At 37.7% G+C, this 20,000-nt stretch overlaps 1 protein-coding gene across 1 annotated transcript in view; it reads left to right on the top strand.

Moving 5' to 3' along the window:
• The window catches only part of LOC137992456 (alpha-2-macroglobulin-like), an 88,671-nt gene that overhangs the window by 40,647 nt on the left and 28,024 nt on the right, over positions 1–20,000 (top strand). The window contains 4 exon segments of the mRNA XM_068837802.1: positions 1–39; positions 2,711–2,774; positions 8,750–8,978; positions 19,114–19,345. The exon segment at positions 1–39 is cut by the window's left edge and continues 117 nt beyond it. Coding sequence (XP_068693903.1) covers positions 1–39; positions 2,711–2,774; positions 8,750–8,978; positions 19,114–19,345 — 564 coding nt within the window.

The raw sequence follows: 20,000 nt of genomic DNA, 5'->3' as shown, positions 1-20,000 counted from the left end.
GGATATGGAAATGATCTGGATGCTTCAGAAGCATTCAAGGTGGGTTTAGTTCAACAAAAAGACACACACATACACACAAAAATAATAACATCATTATATAATAAAACAATCTGGTGCTTTATTTTTTATAATCTGATACTTATATTCATTCTGTTAGTGTGCCTTTATATATCAATGATCATGCATACCGGTACATGTATGTTGTGTGAAAGGAGATTACAAATTTTCACCATGAGTTGTGAAGGATTGAGGAAGGAAGGTGAAATACACAAGTGTGTGCATTAATTAGCAGTTATTGAATGAGGCTGAGTAGGATATGAAGAATTCTGCAGGTCGAGGAGGGTGTTATCCACCAAGGCTGAAGGCTGAGGTGGATAATATCCTCCGAGATCTGCAGAATTCTTCATATTCTACGAAAGCCGAATTCAATAATTGCTTTTATTATTCATTCGAAATATTTTCTTCGCTCAAACTTCTAAACCTACTCGCAGCCATTTTTCTGCTCAACAAAAATAACACAATCTCGTCCCCAGCTTTTTTCGGTCAACGGTTCAATAATCTGCAGGGGGCTGCACTTTTGACGTCATTGATTCAATATGATGAAGTTTCTTTCCAAATTTGGTGAACAGCAGCTGGTTATGGTGAATTATGCGTGTGGTTTTAACCAATCAGAAACGGGGAAATATTTTGAATGAATAATAATAGGTCTTATTTGCTCTGTATATCAGATTATGTGACAGTTTAAGGGGAGCTCTTTGTCTTTTTCTACCCTGTCAATGTGAAAATGGCAATCTTGGTCAACAAATTAAGTTACATGTAAAGACCCTTGCAAAATGGATTCCCTGAGTGTTGGAATTCCCATTTTTGTCCCACGTATGTGCTAAATTTGATTTCAGGTCAAAATGATTTTCACCTTATGTGTAGGTTGATTTGTAATTTCTTTGTGTCTGGTATGTGTATTCATTATAATAAAGAAATAACAAAATCAACCTACAATACTAGTCTAAGACATTTAGGGAAAGGTCATTTAAAATGACGAGGGGGAGGGGGGAATGAAGGCATTGAAACTCAAAGCTTGAAATTTTAGCAACCCCCTTTGCTAGTGGTTCAATTTTTCTCTGATACTAGCAACTGTTGCTAGCTGTTCCAAATGCTTAACATAGCTAACAACGTGCTTCTCTTCAACACAAAATTCTTCAGAATATGTTCTCAGTTTTTCACAGTGGCTTGATGAGATGGATCCATCCTTGAACCACGTGATATAGCTGAGTTGCACAGGTCATTAAATTGTTGAGTTGAAAACCATCTGATCTGTATGATGATGTCATGTGTTGGTTTTGAAGTACCGTATACAAATTTTCGGAGCCCCCCCTCCTAGCCCAGCAATTTTTTCAGAGCCCCCGTTTTGGGTGTCTAAAACTTCTCGGAGCCCCCCGTCAAGATCTTCACCCCCGCCCCCCCCCCTCGTCATATTAAATGGACTTTTTCTTAGTTGGAACACTTAGGGAATGGTCTGGAATCATCGTGTTACAAGATCGTAGCTTATACCACATCCCCCTCCCCCCAATTCAATGTTGTGTGAGAATTTTGTGGGAGACTGATAGTAGTTGTGAAAATTAATATTGAAGGAGGGGGGAAACAGGAATGGGTGTTCCAACAAATGTGATGAGTATTGTAGGTTAACCCATTGACTCCTGAACAATCACCACTGATGAGTAAAACCATCTGGGGTCAGACAGAGTAAAATCTCTCAAGTCTCACTCCCAGGAGTCAAGCTCATTTTGACCTGAAATTAAATTTAACACGTAACATATGCAATATGCCAAGACTTGAAAAATTCTAGGGAGAAATGGTTAAAAGTCAAAACAGACTTGGAATTCCTAGTAATTCCTATGAATTTCATGCTATGCCAATTCCATGTATCTGGGCTGGATGAGTTGGAAGACTTGGGAATTTTGAAATGGAAATCTCAGGTTTAGTTTCCTTTTAATCTCTGCGAGGCGATGGGATGCTGACAGTGGTTGCAGTAAAAATTCCAGTTACAGTACCATGGCTCTTAAGTAGAAAGGTCAGGGGAGACGACTTTAGGATCAGCAAGTTGAGTGAAGTGGACATGCAGCTCCTTGGATCCTTTAGATCTTAAGTCCATGCAGTGTCCCACTCATTCATAGAAACGTGTATGGGCTTTGGGGTCCTATGCTGCGTAAGCTGTGAATTACGATTAATTTGTTACCGTTTTGGAATAAACAATTCAAAAGCAATGCAATGTAAATTTACTTCCTTGTGTGTCAGGCATTGAAATTACTTGCATTGGTGTGAAGTAAGCAATTAAAGTACACTGTACATTCCTCCAACACTGTGTATGAACACCACTTTCATTCATGATGGCTAAGGCTTTGCCTAATTAAATCTGAGATAAAAATACAATAATAATTATTGAAAATATACTGAAACACCACAGAAAGAAAATTATTACATGTGATTTCTATCACTTTTGGACTATTGAGTAATTTACTCATTATGGAGATAATTTGAAAGCTTCTACTAAATCAGGTAGAGTGCCTGTATAGACAAAGTGTGACAGCCAGATCATTATAATAGTGTATCGGGGGAAGCTATAATGGCACTGGCCTGCATACTGGTTCCCAAATTATGATGAAGTGAAGGGCCTTCCAAATGAGCGTTTTCCTCCTTTTGATATATTTTTCAGGACAGTGGTGTTATTCACTTTTCTGATCTGAAGATTAAAACAGCAAAATGCAATAATCATTATGGTAAGTGAAGCTTTTATGATCAGTGCCATTATGAGATACATTTCGTGAAACAAAAATTAAGTAGGTAGTAAAATTCCTTCAGCACTTCAGTTGTACGTCATGAAGTGCTTTTAAATAAAAAAAATCCTCTAATATTAAGCAATTATTAATAGTTGATGAATAAGATAGCATAGTCAGAATTGTCATAATAATTGTTGAAAGTCTCACTCCTAGTAGGCAATTGGTTAAGTAGAGTACTTATTTTACAGCAGGATTTCTTATAGCCCCTTTTCCAGTAATGGTATACAATTCAATCCAACTAATGCATCAACCAATGTGTCAGGCAATGCATTGGGCGAAAGTCCATGCATGCAGTTGGCGGACACTTGACCAACTGTTGGTCAATTGTCAGTCGATTGTTGGGAGACACATCAGTTATCAAAAATCTTTGAAGATTCTATCACATGTTGTTAATGTGTTGGTAGTGTGTTGATGACCAATTTTCTTACATAACTTTTTTGCCATGTTAAATATGAAACTGAAATGTTGCTTCAAGACTTACATGTAGAATGGGTAACAAAATGCATGCAATCAAGACAGGGAAGTGAGAACAAAAGAACAGAGTCATGGTTAAGTGCAAACCATAACTTTGTCAAGTATACAGTACAGGCAGGTAAAGCAATGACCTGTAACCATTGACCGGTGTTTTGAACCTGCTGCTCTGTTTGACAGGTTTAAAGAACAGGTCACTTTTCACAAACCTTTACTAATGCTAAACTTAGGCCGCATTAGGCCTATAACAATGATGTTTAATTAGGCCAAATGTTGACCAATTTGAAGGTTTTGGGTTTCTATAGTACAGGTAAAACAATGACCTGCAAAGGAAAAACTGTACAGCAGTGGCTCACTTGGTTGAGTTCCAGGTTGCCATGGGGAGGTCATGAGTTCAACTCTGGCCAGACCAACACTCAGGGTCTGAAAATAACTGAGGAGAAATTACTTTTCCTTGGTAATTACATCCACAAAGGTTGGACTGTCAAGTCTTCTCGGATAAGGACTATAAACGATGGGCCCCGTCTCACAACCTTTCCTGTTAAACAACAAAGCAGGACATTGAAGAACCCACACACTGTAAAGAGCAGGTGGGCCGGAGACTCCTGGTGTTGTGATCTGTTCCCCTTTCATACACATGCTTGGGTTGGGTGGGTGGGTGGGTGAGATCAAAATATGGATTGATGGCGGCTGCCAAAGGTGCCTTTACAAGCTGATGTCTGATCTCGCTCAAGGGAAAGAATAATTATTGTAAAACTGCCATGAGATTTTGTGATATGTGTGGTATATTTAATCCATAACCATAACCTGTAAGGAGTGACCTGTGTTTTTAAGGTGCCAAACTATGTTCCTTTGTTCTTGCATGATAATTATTTAACCCAACCCATAGCTTCTTGCAAATTTGCAATGTGATTATCATGGTCTACTTTATGGTACAAGCAAACTCAGCCTGTTCCTTGCGTATTAAAAACTAAAGAAAGAATGAATATTAAGTAAATGAAATGTAATATTAATAAATTAGTGACAAACATTTGTCTGGAGAGTGAAATATTGTAAAACATTTACGAAGGCAGCCAAGTTCCTTAGGTTTATTGCATGGAGACAAAAATTTAATGTTGATCCAACATTGCAATGTGAACCTGAACAACAATACTGTAAACAAGTAGCCAATCATACCAGCATAAAATAATTATTATTGTCTTCAAAGTAGTAACGTGAGTCAAAATAGTTACTCCAGATCCAAATACAACTTAAAGCAAAAAGTTTCTTTAGTTAATGAACTGAGACCTCTAAGGACTGATTTTGCAAAGGGTAAATCCTCTCACTTGGTTGTCAAGTCAAGTTGGTTACAAGTATGGCCTCAAAATACAAAATAATGTAAATAACCCTAACCCAGACCTACAATGTACATGTAATCACCCCCCATCACCAACCCCTGGAATAGACATGCCATGTATAAATAAATGCTTTATTTATCATCATTAGCATGATTGTTATTATTATTATTGTTATTATTATTATTATTATTATTGTTGGGTTGTTTTTATACATTACGTCATTGTAAATCGGGTGGATGATGGGTAATTTTTTTGCTTGTTCTCTCATGCTCTTGATAATTGCAATAAAAACTGCAGTGAAAGCAATGAGTTCAACAGGTTATGGGCCCATGATCCTAAAGGACTACCAGAATCTCATAGCTTGTCTAGGAATTTTAGAAATCTGCCATCCTTACAATCATTTAAACGACAGATTCATCTTGTCAATCTCTCGCTTAAACTACAATCGGACTGTGAGAACTGCGTATTATGTAGTAACTGACACACACTGACCAAATTGTTTTATTGATTTATTTACATGCTATATATACCTTAGTTAATTTAAATAATAATATTGTACTTTCTTATCGTAAATACCTATATCATTTTCTTATGAATTGCTGTACTAAGTAATTAATTTTGTAGTTAATAACTTATCTAGGTTAGCTCTTTACAGCTGTAAACCTAAGATGATCTTATCTTAGTTTCCCCAGTTACGGTAGTCATTTTACCCTCGGCTAAATATTTTACTTTGACACTATAATAAAGTCATGATGATGATGATGATAATAAACCACTTGCAATTCACATCACCCAAAGCACAAGTGAAATAACATTGACCAAGTTCAAAGTCCAGCTGAGAAGTTTTGAAGAAACCGAGAAATTCAACACAAAAGTGAAAGCAGATCAAGTGATGAAGACAGTATCCCCAGCATCCCCAGTATGTTATGGTTGCAGGCAAAGTGGCCATTTTATTAAAGACTGTCCAGGAAAATCTGAAGCGACAAAGTGAAGCAGTTATCACAAGAGCACCCCTCACACTGACGAGGAATGCAGAAGGCACAACCGGAAGGACAGAACAAAACAAGCCATTTTCATTGACCAAACCAAAACCTTTGAAGGGGAGCAGTCCTTTGCGTTTCATGTCGAAGATCATACAAACCGACATCATAATAATCCGACAGGATTACTGATTGACACATGAGCTATATCCCACATTGTCACAACTAACATTTTTAAAAGAGTCGATGGAAATTTCAAACCGACAGAACATTGCATGGATTTGGTGGATGGAACGAAGACTATGAATATAGCATTCAAACGAGGAGATGCAGAGGTAATACTGAAAGATGTGAATTGGAGGCATGTAAAAACTGTGCTGAAAGATTCATTGTTCATACCCTTGTATCCCCAAGATATCTTCTCGGTGAAAGCTGCCACATCAAATGGAGCAGAACTTAAATTCCAACGAGGCCATAACGAACTTGTTCATAAGGATGGCACCACTTTCGCTATCGAGGAACATGGGCCAGTTATATTATTTGAACACTGTTGAACAGTATGATAACAATTATAGTGATAAGATAGGCGTCTCTCATGACGTCCACACATGGCATGAAATATATTAGGCCATTGTAACTTCGAAGATGTCATATAAAAGCACAAGGGGTAGTAGATGGGATAAATATTTAATTGTAACGTGTGCATAGAAGGAAAGTTTGTCAATAATAGAAATAGAGGACCAGATGCTAGAGCTACAAAACCTTTAGAAATGGTACACACAGATTTGGCCGGTCCCATTAACCCATTGTCTAAAGAAGGTTTTAGGTATAGCATCGCCTTCACTGATGATTTCTCTGGGGCTGTACTTGTTTATTTCCTCAAAAATAAGAGCGATACTGTACAGGCGACAGAAAAGTTCCTGGCTGACTGTTCCCCGTATGGCCAAGTTACGTGCACGAGGTCTGACAATTGGACAGAATTTACGAGCAATTCTTTTCAGACACTCCTTAGGGAGAGAGGCATAAAACATGAAACATCCTCTCCTTATTCCCCACATCAAAACGGCACTGCTGAGAGACACTGGCGAACCCTGTTCGAAACAGGTAGGTGTTTACTCATTGAGAAGCAGTTGCCCAAAAGTATGTGGCCGTATGCCATTCAGACCGCTGCCCACTTCCGCAACAGGTGTTATAATACTAGGATAAAAAATACACCCTATGTAATACTAGGATTAAGAATACGCCCTATGTCATGTTAACTGGGCGAAAACCTGATCTTTCTAGAATGGGAGTGTTTGGATCAGAATGTTATGCACACAACCATGATCATAAGAAGTTAGACTCGAGGTGTACAAAGGGGGTGTTTGTGGGCTACGATAAGAATAGGACAGTACTGATTACTGTTAAAGGGTTTGTGGAGTACCACAAATATATGCAGAGGCCATGAACTCACCTCGTGCTACAGAGTGGAGACAAGCAATGGAAGAGGAGATGAAATCATTCAAAGAGAATGATACATTTGAGTTAACATTTGAGGAGGATCTGAAACACTTAAAGCCAGATATGTAGCCAAAGGGTATAGCCAAGTAGAAGGGATAGACTACCAAGAAACCTTCGCATCAACGGCTAATATTGCCTCAGTTAGAGTCCTTATGCAACTGGCAGCACAATACAACCTCGCGGTCCACCAGATGGACGTGAAGACTGCATATTTACATGCACCTATAGATCAGGAAATATTCATGGACCAGCCAGAGGGCTTTGCAACGATATCGGAGGATGGGGAGAGGCTAGTTTACAAATTAAGAAAATCTCTCTATGGCCTCAAACAATCGGACAGGAAGTGGAATAAGGTATTACATGAGCATCTGGTGGAGGCTGGTTTTGACAAAAACCCAGTAGACCATTGTATTTATAGTAAACAGATAGATAATAACATAATCATTGTTCCTATCTGGGTTGATGATTTAATTGTAGCATCAGATAACATGGATTTAATGAATCAATTCAAGGAAGGCATGAAATGCCAATTCAAAATGAAGGACTTGGGTAGAATCTCATTGTTCTTAGCTGGTATTGATTTCAATCAGTCTGGTGGGGAAATTAAGATGAATCAAAAGAGATATAACTATTCTTAAGATGCTCGATAAATTCGGAATGAAGGATTGTAAGCCTAGAACTAAGATTGGACATCCTCATTGGAGGATAGACGAAGTACCACAGGGTAGGCAACCAACTGTTGCCCTTTCCACTTGTGAAGCCGAGTATATAGGTATGGCGGCTCCAGCCCAGGAAAGTCTGTACTTAACTCGGTTACTAAATAACATGGGAAGAGGATCATATAAAGCCAACAGGATCTATGGGGATAATCGAGGGGCAATAGATTTAAGGAAGAACCCAGTCAGTGACAAAGGTCTAAGCACATTGACATCAGGCATCACTTCTTGCGTGAGATACTTGTAAATGGTAAAATTGATATTGTGTATTGCCCTACAGAGGAGATGGTGCCTGATATTTTCACAAAGCCAGCAACCAAGGTTAAACTAAACACGTTTAAAAAATTCCTGTTTGGATGGTAGCATATCCTGCTATAATCACACTTACTGTGCAATTAGCTTTAGATGATAAAAACAAGTGGGGGTGTTGCGTTATGTTTTTATACATTACGTCATTTTAAATTAGGTGCATGATGGGTGTTTTTTTTCTTGATCCCTCTTGCTCTTGATAATTGCAATAAAAACCACAGTGGAAGCAATGAGTTCAACAATTATTATTATTTTATCATCATTATTATTTTTTTATCTTCTGTTTATAGCCAACATAGCAAGTGTTCTTAAAGTGGGAAATTTTGGGGGCTAAAGCTATTATGAACTTTAAAGCCAAAATCACATCCTCTTCTCTGTTGCTTTGTCAGGCAAAATGTAGGGTTTGCCTATTAAACCAGAAAAATGAAAAGCCAGTCCATCATTTATTAGCTGTCCAGCACACTACAGTGTTTCAACTTGATTGAGATGAAAAACTTTGAATGAATGACTCAATGAAAATGTTTACTGTGTTCCTTGAAAATGCATCCTTATTTTGTTTCATACAGTGTGTAGTCCATCTTTAGATTTCTTTTTTTCTATAGCCCCAGTTCCTGTTAGGCGAACGATGTTTTCTCGAGGTCCTTTTGGAGCATGGCCTTTTGTAAGTCTAAGGAGTGGAGGTTCATCTTATGGTCTACAGACTGTATCTCACAGGAGACGTACGCCTCAAGCAATGAAACGTAAATCATCAAAACAAAAAGGCAATCAGAAGCCTCTAAATGTGCGAAGGGAGTTTCCAGAGACATGGCTCTGGACAGAGGAAACAATAAAGTAAGGCTTGGTGTGGGTCTGTTGTTGGAATGCTAACTGCCACTAAATGCACAGGTCGCCCAAGCTCTACGATTCACACATGACGTATTTGAACGTCATATCACCATGACCGTTAATTTGCATAATAGCAAAATTGCAAGGATTTGTATGGGGAAAATGTATCTGAATGAAAGGCAAAACGAAACGCGGTGTATTTTCAATGTACGAACGTGTTGATGTTTATAATTACCAGGTCATCGTGGAATTGCATTTGGAATTAAAATGTTTAGAAAGGTTGCCAATGTGTTGAAAAACGTTGGAAAATCATTATGAAATATTAAACAAAATTGCCAACGATTGATGGGAAACGTTGTTAATGCATTATGAATCATTGCCGAACGTTGGAATGCATTGTAATGCATTCAAAATGCGTTGAAATGCATTCTAACACAAATTTCATTAAGCCCGGTTTTCCCAAAGAGGGTCACAAATTAGGAGTCAATTTTCAATAAAATTTTCTCACCTGAACTCCCTTCAAATTTGATACATTTTTTCCCCATACGCACCCTTGCAATTTCACTGTTATGCAAATTAACGGTCATGTTGATGACATAGACTAATGATCGAGTTACGAGTTGAGTTGAGTTTGAGTTGAGTTTGAGTTAAGATTGAGTTAAAATTGAGTTAATATTGAGTTACGGTTTTTGGCATATTTGGCACTTAAATCTAATAAATATTACACTGTAAGTAGAAGTCACTGGAAAGACCATGAAACACCGTTTACATGAAGTGGACAGGTGTATATTTATGAAATGGTTTTAAACTGATCAAAACAATCTTGAAATTTCATGCACGGCAGTATCCTTGTTTACCAGTGTACCAGTTTCAGCACTTGGGACTCCTTCGATTTGACTACTGTCTGTTTTGCTGTTATGTGGTCTCATCGACCAATGGTCCCTTTAGAAGATTATGTCAAGCCGACCATATGGCTGATGAAAAGACCAGACCACAACACTGCGTGGTGCGATCTTTAACATCTCACAGAGTTTATGAACATTGAAGTTTGTGAGACGGGACCTGCGATTTACAGTCCTTATTTGCGAAGACTTGAAAGTCTAACCATTTGCAGATGTTATTACAAAGGCAGCACCTTCTACTCAATCATTTTTAAGACCCTGAGTGTTGCGAGTCCGTCCGGAGTCGAATTCACGATCTCGTCCATAACAAACTGAGCCACTGGCGCGCAGTTGTTCCGTCTAGCGATCAAGTCTATCGACGCAGAAAAGATGTCTTCTTGTAAGGCTAAAGATGGGTTTTACTGTTAAGCCAGCTTATAGCCCGGGCGGCTAAACGATTAAACGTACCGTTTGTCATCCAGCAGCGTGGTTTTCATGATCGGCTATCACACAAAATTATCGGAACAAGTGAGCCGCAATGAGGGTTTGTGTAAAATCTGGAACTCGGAACCTGGAACCCGTTTTTCCCCTTACTGACCCTAGCTTCGGAAGTGCCTTTGTCAGTTCTCATTTACGTCACAGTTGCCGGCAAAAACGAAAGAAACCGTGAACGAAAAACCAAAATTAATTAACAAGTAAATAACAAGTAACTTCGAACGCTTGCCGACAACTCTTCAATTAACTATCAACATTCCATTGGGTGAGAACCAGAACCCAAAATGCGCAAAGATGCCAAGTCTTACCATGTAGAAACGGGAAACAGAAGGTGAGTGAAACAAACATCATTTCATAGTGTTTTCCCTGATTAGTAACAAGTCATATTCTAGAAAAGGGTTTTTAGGCCTAGGGTTAGACAAATGGAAGGTTTAATTTTGGGTTACTTTCGGAAAGGTAAAACAATGACCTGCAAGTACGATTGACCCGTCAAACTGAAAGTGGCTTTTGTTTTAGACCCGGCCCAATCTCGGTCTTAAATTTCTGGGACACTTGATGTCCCTTGTAGGGGAAAAAAAACTATTGACTTTTCTCATGAATGCCTAAAGTTATAGCGCAATCAACATTGAAAAGGGGGGAAGGGGTTGCATTTTGGGTTGGTGTCACCATCTTTTTGGCTGGAATTGTAGCTAGGCAACTAGACGTCATAATCAAGCATTACTTGATTACTCGAGGTGCAAATGCTTGGAACCAACAGTCAAATCAAATACGTGAGATAAGGGATCTTGCAAGCTTTAAACGTGCGATATCCTAGGACACATTTTAAATCGCTAGGGCACATTTTTTTACATGGCTTGTTCGTATTATTACATAATTAGTAAATTATGTTGGTTACTAATAATTTATTACTATTGTTTAAATTTCTTTGACATTAAATAATATTTAGCGCTAAGTTATACCTAGTTTATTAGTCGTTTTAACATTTATATCTTGTAATTCTTGTAATTTTTTTGGCATTTATATTTTGTAATTCTTACACGGCATGTCTGAAAACCAGCTTGCTGAGCCATTTACCGTGTTTTAAATAAAGTTGATTGATTGATCTTGTCTCTCTCAACTTTGCAGAAGTGAAATGGTTTTCCGACATGTGTGACTAGGTCAAAAATGTTCACTTACTTAAATGCGGGCTCTCTTCGTCATCCTCTTTCGTTTGATGATCAATCATGATGCACAACAAATACGGTTCATCGTAGCGGCCGGGCTGGCTTTAAATGGCTTACCCTTATCCCTTTGAAGACGTCGTTTTGACGTCGATAGACTTTACAGCAGCAACGAGAATGATGCCTTAAAAGGTGTAAAAGGTGTAATAATAATGAGATTGTTTTGATCAGGAAAGCCATGCAATTTTGCAAAAATTTATGCAAATATAGCTTTCAACACGAAGAAAACAGTTTTCGAAGTGACTTGTACTGAATATTCACTACTTTTAAATCTGAAAAACGCCAAAAACTGTAACTCAAACTTAACTCAAACTTAACTCAATCTTAACTCAAACTTAACTCAAACTCAACTCAAACTCAACTCAGCTCGTAACTCGATGAATAACCAATCCCCATGTTGATATCATGCTCAAATTATGTCATGTGCAAATCATAGAGCTTGGGCCACCTGTGCTATATAAATTATGCACTAATAACCTAATTTTCATAAGCAATCATGTTATTTAACACGGAGCAATTTCCTGTGGTTGTAAAAGTTAATATCCTGTAGCAATCTAATAGTGGGTTATTTTGTAGGTGAATTTGTTATTAATATTATCTTGCTGAGCTTAACCACCTTTAATCATGAACAAGTTTCCTTTTACTACAAGTGTCACAATAATTTGGCGCACCAGCTGTAAGGTGGGGTCTTCTGCTGAGGCGATCTCTACTTGTTTTGGCACTAACACAGATGGCATAGCTTCAATTGCAACACAAGTAGAAGGTTTTGCATGCCCATCTGACGTCCAGAGCTTCTCTTTCAAATCAGGAGTGGGGTTTTTCAACCTTACTGAGTTTGTGGCATAATAGATGGGTCTTTAACTCCCATCTTCTTGCTCTTGCTCGAGTATTGCTCTGATTCCAACCAGTAAACCGTCAGTTGTAACGCAAATTATTAGTTAGGGCACTTTGTCTGTGGTAGGCCATCACTGGTGCATGAGTTAATCGGGTTTTGATGTCTCAAAGTGCTTTCTTTTCTCTGAGACCCCATTGCCACTTGGCGTCTTTGCAAGTCAGGTCCCACGATGGACTTGATATTGTCAAAAAGTTTGGGATGAATTTTCCACAAAACTGAACTGAACCTAGAAAATGTCTTACTTAAGATTGATTTTGAGGGGCAGTTGCTTCAACAATAACCTTCACTCGCTCATCAGAGAATTTCAATCCCTCTCCTGAAAAAAAACATTGCCTTTGCCTATGTAAGTCATACTTGAAACAATTTCATGCTTTTCATAGTTGAGGGTGATTCCATTCTCCTGCAACTTGCTCATGACTCTTTCCAACTTTTCAAAAAGACATGTTCCTTGTCATCTGCACCAACTACTCGCAGGTCATCATGCAAGTTGTAGGCCCTTGGGCAGTCTACCTGCCACACAATTTACAGGAACTTTTCTGTCGCCATGTTTGTGCCAAAATGAGGGTGCTTGTATCTATGCAAGCCAGCCATTGGGTGCAGCCTTGATTCTGGATGCAGGTAGATCTGATGGAAATTAGGTCCAGCTTGAAGAATATTTCAGCATAGGACACTTCTTGGAGTGTTTCCCAAACTGTGGGAATGTTTGTCTCTCCACCTTCATTTACACAAGCATAAACATTCTTGTCACACTCCAATGGGCTAGGGTTACCTGCCATTATGAATTCAGATTCTTTCCGACATTAAATTACAGTTACAACATAGCTCCTGAATCTATAATTATAGTAACGTTCGCTGGCTTATCTTCAATCAGCATGTCTACGGTGTTTTGTACATCTCTGTTCCTTGTGCTGTACATGTAGAAATCATCCATGTTTCCATAGTTCCTATCCATCGTTTCCTCTGTCACCTGACATACATTACGCTGGCCCCGTGGATTTCTTTCCTTCCTTTCATGTCTGGGTTTTCCACAGCTATTGCTGTGAAACTGGCTTGATTCACGGTTTGGTGTACGTTCCTTAATCTGTTTGGTCTTGCAACACACTTTAAAATGGCCGACCTTCCCGCATTTTTAAGGGCGGCGCCTCGCATGGGACTTTACGTCCCATTCGCGCCTTCCGTTTTGGGTGCAGTTTTTTTTTTTCTAAGTTTTAATTTTCTGTTTTCTATTTGTTATGCACTTTTGTCTTGTTTAAATATTTATCTGATATGCCCAATAAAGTCGTTAAAAAAAAAAAAAATTTCCACACTTATGGTCACGTGAATGATAACATTCTTTTGCAATGTGACCTGCTTTGTTGCATCGCCAACACTTTCCTTCTTGTTTTGAATCAGTGATAATGTTGTTTACTTGGCCCCCTGGTGTAAGAATAAGAGCTTCCTTCTCATGGTACTGACTGACCATATTCATTAATTAATTAAATTTATTTATTTATTTATTAAGAGTCAGAGTTTCCTTCCAGTACAGTTTGTATTTTAGCCACAAACGTCAGCAGGAATTGAGTGAAGAAACATATCTCAGACTCTGGGTCCAGCAAGGTGAAGTAAAAGAGCTCTCTTTTGGGTAGGGTCAGTAATCCCAGAAGCAGTAACGTACATTTCGAATTCAGCTTGGTATAATGCACAGAGCTTGGTATAATGCACAGAGTTCGCTTCTTTCTGTCATCAAACACAACAATATCTTTGTATTATACCTTAATTTATCCCTATTTAACTTATTGTACTACAGTTTGGTCTTCTACTGATGTAACAAACTTAAATCGCAGTTTTCTTCTTCAAAAACGAGCTGTGTGAGCTATGACAAACTCTAATCACCGCGCACCTTCTGCGCCTTTATTTGCACATTATTGATTATCCTTAAGATATTTTTAAAGTGAATTCCTTTTATACCGCAAAAATTAACTGAATATTTCTGTTAATATCTTTCTTATCTAGGAAAACTGTCTAAACCTAGGCTTGCTTGAAACATATGCCATTGACTTCTGCACTGGCGTTGGCGCTTTATTTAAGAATTCTTTGTGTAATCAAGCTATTTTGATCAGCAGATCATGGTTACGTTTCACATTGTTATTTTGTGTATGCCTGTAAATTTCCTAATTGGTAAGCCGATAGATCTCGTTCCAATTTGAAAGTTTATTTATTTGAAAGGGTATTCCTCTAATAACTTCTTAAAGCAAGGAGGGAAAGTTCAATTCTGTTATCTGGCCATTGAACTGACATAAGTGGTTAGTAGTGGTGATCTCAAGAGGTCTGGCAGGTTTTTTGTTTTGTAGCTTCAAGTTGTACAAGTCATGTAGGTTTGGTTAAACCACTGGTATGAATGAATAGAGGATGTGCCTATGGCTTCCCTTTTGGCCCTCCAGTGGCTAATATCTTCATGTTTCATCTCGAAGACAAACTCACTTGTGATGGTGTAATGCCCACATGATATGTTGGTCATACTCTGGCCAGAATACCTAGCTCTTTAAATTGATGCAGTTGAAATTCTTACTACCCATAAGAACCTTCTCCCCATGTAGCCTTTCGTTTATGATGGAGTTTCTGGTTGGCAACAAGATCCTCTCTATTGGCATTGAAATAATAGTTTATTACTCTTGGTACGTATACACAGATTGAAACACTAGAAAACTAACTAACGCTTGCTTACTGTTGCATTTCCAAAGCCGCATGGATAAATGCTACAAAGATTGCTTGCTCAGAACAATGATCCACTGTGCATATTTACTTTGTTGCCATAAATGGCAATCCAGTCAGAATATGAGTAAAATATCTCCGTTTATTTACCAGTATGAATTTTTTTCCTGGGTCGGAAAATAGAAAAGTTGTGTAATATGTCTTTCCTGTCACTCCCCTGCCAAGTATTGCCTTTTTGCCTAGAGCCTTATGATCCACATATATTTGGTTGCGGTTTTAGGGGGTAGTAGAAATGCACAGATTTATCCGGTAGACACAGTAGAATATTATTTTAATCGATCTGCAATGGTTTTGAAGTCATTGTAACGCGAATGGCGTTTTATTGGATCTTTAAACAAAATATACCCTCATGGAGCTCAAGAATGAAACGTCAATTGGATAAACAAGATAGGTGTTTAAAAATACGTATCTGGAATCTTAAAAGCAACGAGTAATGGGCTGCAACAACAATTGCATCTTTCGCCCGTCAAAACTAACTGTGGTGTTGTGTACAACGGAAATTGAAAATATATTTATTATTCTCTGGTACATGTAAGTTTTTTTTGATTGGATATGGGTTTAACAAACTCGGGTTAGGAATCAAACACTTTGAGTCAGGATCTGTGATCTCCGTTGTCTGACTATTTATATTTATTTTTACTCACAGTCTTGATGTGGGTAAAAAACAACTGGCAATTTGACTAATACTTGGAAGTCAAAAATTATTTTGAAAAAAAACTTGCTGTCCATTTTTTGCTTCATTATTCAAGGAAAGGGTTCTTAAGTAAAGAGTTTGATCCTGAACACTGGTGGGAAATTTATTTAGTTGTGTATGGTTTTTGACACGGAGTGTCAGGGCTTGTTTACAAGCACACAATAAAAGAGGAAGTTTCTTTATTCCCTCTAATAGCAAATTTGTTTGTTTGAATAAAATTTTTTGCAGTAAAAGATTTTTTTTTGTGAGACTGTCTTGTTGATTGATCATGTTTGAAATGATTCGAACTTGACTACATGTAATTAGTATATGTGGGTTGATATTTGATATGCGAGTTGATTTCATTAAGATGACAAGAATAGTTAGCTCTTTTGCATTTCAAGTGTTCTTTCTTGCAAATGATTATTTGGTAGCCACAGTTTTGCACCTCAGAAAATATTTGTTTGTCATTCTAGTGTAAAAAGAAGTTTATTTGGGAAGCCAACAATATTTCTTAAGGTTATCTTTGTTGTTGGATGGTTTTAATGATGGTGTGACAGTGAAAACTGGCAATAAGCATATCACTCATCCAGCTATCCTGTAGAGATTTAAACTTATTTATGATCCTTAGGGCTTTATTTTGATTTATACACGTGGCAAGTTAGACTCGTCTCCTGTTTGCAATATTCAAAGACGAAAGATGCCTGGCTGCAATACCCAGACGACCTCTTTACTAAAACCGAGTTTATACAATATGTGAGCCAGGGAGCCGTGCGAGCCACACGCTGACCTTAACTCGCAATCATTATTGAAAGATAACTGTTTAAAAATGTGTGCTTAGACTTAAATACAGTTTATTAGCGCTATTTGAAATGGGCACTTTAAAATGTGAGTTAACTTGTGAGCCATGTGAGTCAACATGCTTGACTTGCATGGCTCGCAGTTTTTTAAGACCCGTAAAACCCCCGTCAAATGTAGTACATGTGTGGGTTCACCTATCCTTCCCTTTCACCTCTAAAAACAAAAATAAAAATTGCTTGTCAAGTGGAGCGTGTCATAGCTGAGCAAAATGATATTGTAGATAGTCATAATGAGAAATGGAAAGCGATCCTCCATCACATTCAAGACCTCTAGACGTATCGTGTATATCATTATTGTTATTATTATTATTATTATTATTATTATTGTTATTGTGTGTGTAATTATTATTGTTTCGTCAGTTGTGGGTTTTTGGTTCACTGTTATCAAACGTCTTTATTGATGACTTTACTGCCCGACAATAAAAGAACTGCGTTCGAATCCTAAAAGGAAGTTACATTGTTATGAAATGCTCAGATAATAATTAAAGTATACGAAACGATTTGATATTTACCCAGTGAGTCGGCTAGGTCCACAGCTGACAAATGACTTACATTAGTGTTATGACATCACTATAACGTATCTCATTAGCGGATAAATTAACTTAATGATCGATTATAGAATTTCTCGACGAAACAATTATATTGTAATATTATATATGTAATGAAATGAAAAAAAAAATTAAAAAAAAAAAAAAATGTGTGGGTTCACCTGCTTAAGGGTTAGTATCGTACATAAAGTTATGGAAACTCATCCAAGAACACTGGATACATGTAAATGAATCAAGTATTGCTTTGTATCATTACCAGTCCATTTTCTGCAAAGCAAGGAACAGGTTGATATTACTTGTGTCATCATAGAGATGAACAGTCTTCACTCAGCTTTTCGTTTTATTCTAAAAATAAAATTAATTTCCAGTTTAGGTGATTTGGAAAGGATGTGGGCCGAGTGCATTAACAAAATGAATGCTTTCTACACTTCACACCCTCTTATTCTCTTATTTAGATACCAAAGTTTCTCAAAGCTTGTTGTATTGCACTCTCCATGTAACCTGGAGACATATTATTTTCGTTGCTGGCACTTTAAAAAGGTTTCTTGAGTTATAGTTTTGTTCTTGGAGTTTTGTTCCTTGAACATGGAGAGAGCAAATAAGCCAGTTAGCCAGAGCATTTTCTTTTCAGACGACTGGTTTCCTCGGACAGCAATTATGCCTTTGATGTTGGTTCCTGAAGTTCGTCCCTCTGTTGGATATAGTGAGACAAATGGTGATGCGAAGAAAGAAAAGAAAACAGTGAAAGGAAAGCAAGTCTATGTGCGCAAAGAATTTCCCGAAACATGGCTTTGGGCTGAGCACTTGGTTAAGTAAGGCCTCAATTTTGCCTGTCAAGTCTTATGCTGTTATTTGTGCAAGAGTGTTGTCTTTCTGAGCAATGCCACCTTGGCATTTGTTATCAAAGTACTCATCATCGTTGTTTAGTGTTATCTTAGGTGTCTGATTTCTTTCTTCCCAGAAAAAATCAGGATTATTGTATGTTGATGTTCTTTTTGTTGCCAACCCTAGGCAGAAAAATCGAAACATGCTTTCAACCTTAAAGCATGGTTTGTACACTTTCATCAACATAAAGAGTAAAAATCAATGTCACAAAAACACTGGTATGTTTTGTGCTCTGTTCTACAAATAAAGAAACTGATGACATATCCCTCTTCTCTCTTATCTGAAATTAAGAGTTAATGAATGGCAGTGGTTCCTTTTTCATACCTGTATCTTTGATGAGACATCTTTCTCAAGCTTGGCTTTAAGATGAAGAGAGAACTCTGCACCATTGACCAAAAAATCTAAATTAACATGTATCAATGCCAAACTGTGCCCATGATTAGTAGAACAAGCCAAGAGTTTTTGTGCAAACTGGCAGACATTTTTCCCTCTCTTCTGATTGGGTTTATTTGAAGCAGTTAATTAATGTAGACATGGTTGCGGACTGTGAGAGTTTGTTTTCATGGTACTGAGTAATCAAAGCAATCCACAGATTGATCAAACAATAACATTAATTTAAAAGGATTCCCTTTTGTAGGTTCTGTTCCACTTCATTATTGGTAACTAAGAAGTAAACTTTTGCTGTATTCCTTCCTTTTCACAGTCATATTTCCAGCTGTTGCTTATAATAATTTGTAAAAATGTCTTCATTATGTTTTTTGCCCAAAAATATTGTATTTTTAGTATGTTTTTGTGTTTAAGACAATCATACAGTGACCATAAGAAGTTGTTTACAAAACTTACAGACACCTCAGTTCATGTTTTACAGTGGTACTATCCATTACAAGAATAAAAGCCTGTGATAAGCCAGTGCTTGTTTTGTTTTGGCAACAGTGAGAAGACTGGAATGATGGTTCTGTCTGTCAAAGTCCCAGATACAATCACAAGCTGGGTAGCAAGTGCCTTTGCCATGTCCAATTCCTCTGGACTTGGAATTTCAAAGCCAACTACTCTCAAAGTCTTCCAACCATTCTTTGTTTCTCTGACGCTGCCATACTCCGTAATTCGTGGTGAAGAGGTGTCCATAATAGCAACAGTGTTTAACTATGAAAGCAAGTGCCTCACAGTGAGTATCTATCATTGCAACAGAGCAATTTCAGCATTGTGTTAACATGACATGTTATAAAAGCGTGAGAGTTTTCTTCCCTTCCTTTTTTTGTTCTGAAATGTTTCTTGATAACTGAAGCTAATAAGCAAAAAATGATCCCAAACCACTTTCAGCTTCACATTTGCTGTTTTCTGTAAAAGCAAGGGTTATAGACCTTATTCATAAAAAAAGGCACCTGTTTTCTTATTTTGCTTATGTGCAAATTAGCCTACCAAGCATCGTTTCAGAGCAAGAATTTTTTTCAGTTCACTGTATGAAATCAAGACTTGGTACATTAATTTGCACTTGTACAAAAAAATTATAAATTGTCTGCCATTTATTAGTAAGGTATATACTTGATATACTTCTTAGAACCTCATTAAGAGGGAAATTCCACTTGGTGGTTTAAAATGGTGTGTCAGGCTGCCGCTGCCTGCAGTACTTAACCCTGTGCACTTTAGGTCGCTATTTGTGTTTTTTGTCGCTGAGACAAGCTAATGCAGTAACATTGAATCAACGAACACCTGGCTTTCCAGTGCCTGCGCCAACTTTAAGTATATTATGATGATGACTTTTAAGTGGAGGAGGGAGAAAAAAGGAAATAGCGTATTTACCTGAGAGTCCACCACTCTTG

Source organism: Montipora foliosa, chromosome 2 (assembly GCF_036669935.1).
Source record: "Montipora foliosa isolate CH-2021 chromosome 2, ASM3666993v2, whole genome shotgun sequence".
In the NCBI taxonomy this organism is placed as follows: Eukaryota; Metazoa; Cnidaria; class Anthozoa; order Scleractinia; family Acroporidae; genus Montipora; species Montipora foliosa.
Note: the sequence above shows the minus strand (reverse complement) of the source record. Positions and strands in the feature narration are given on the sequence as shown.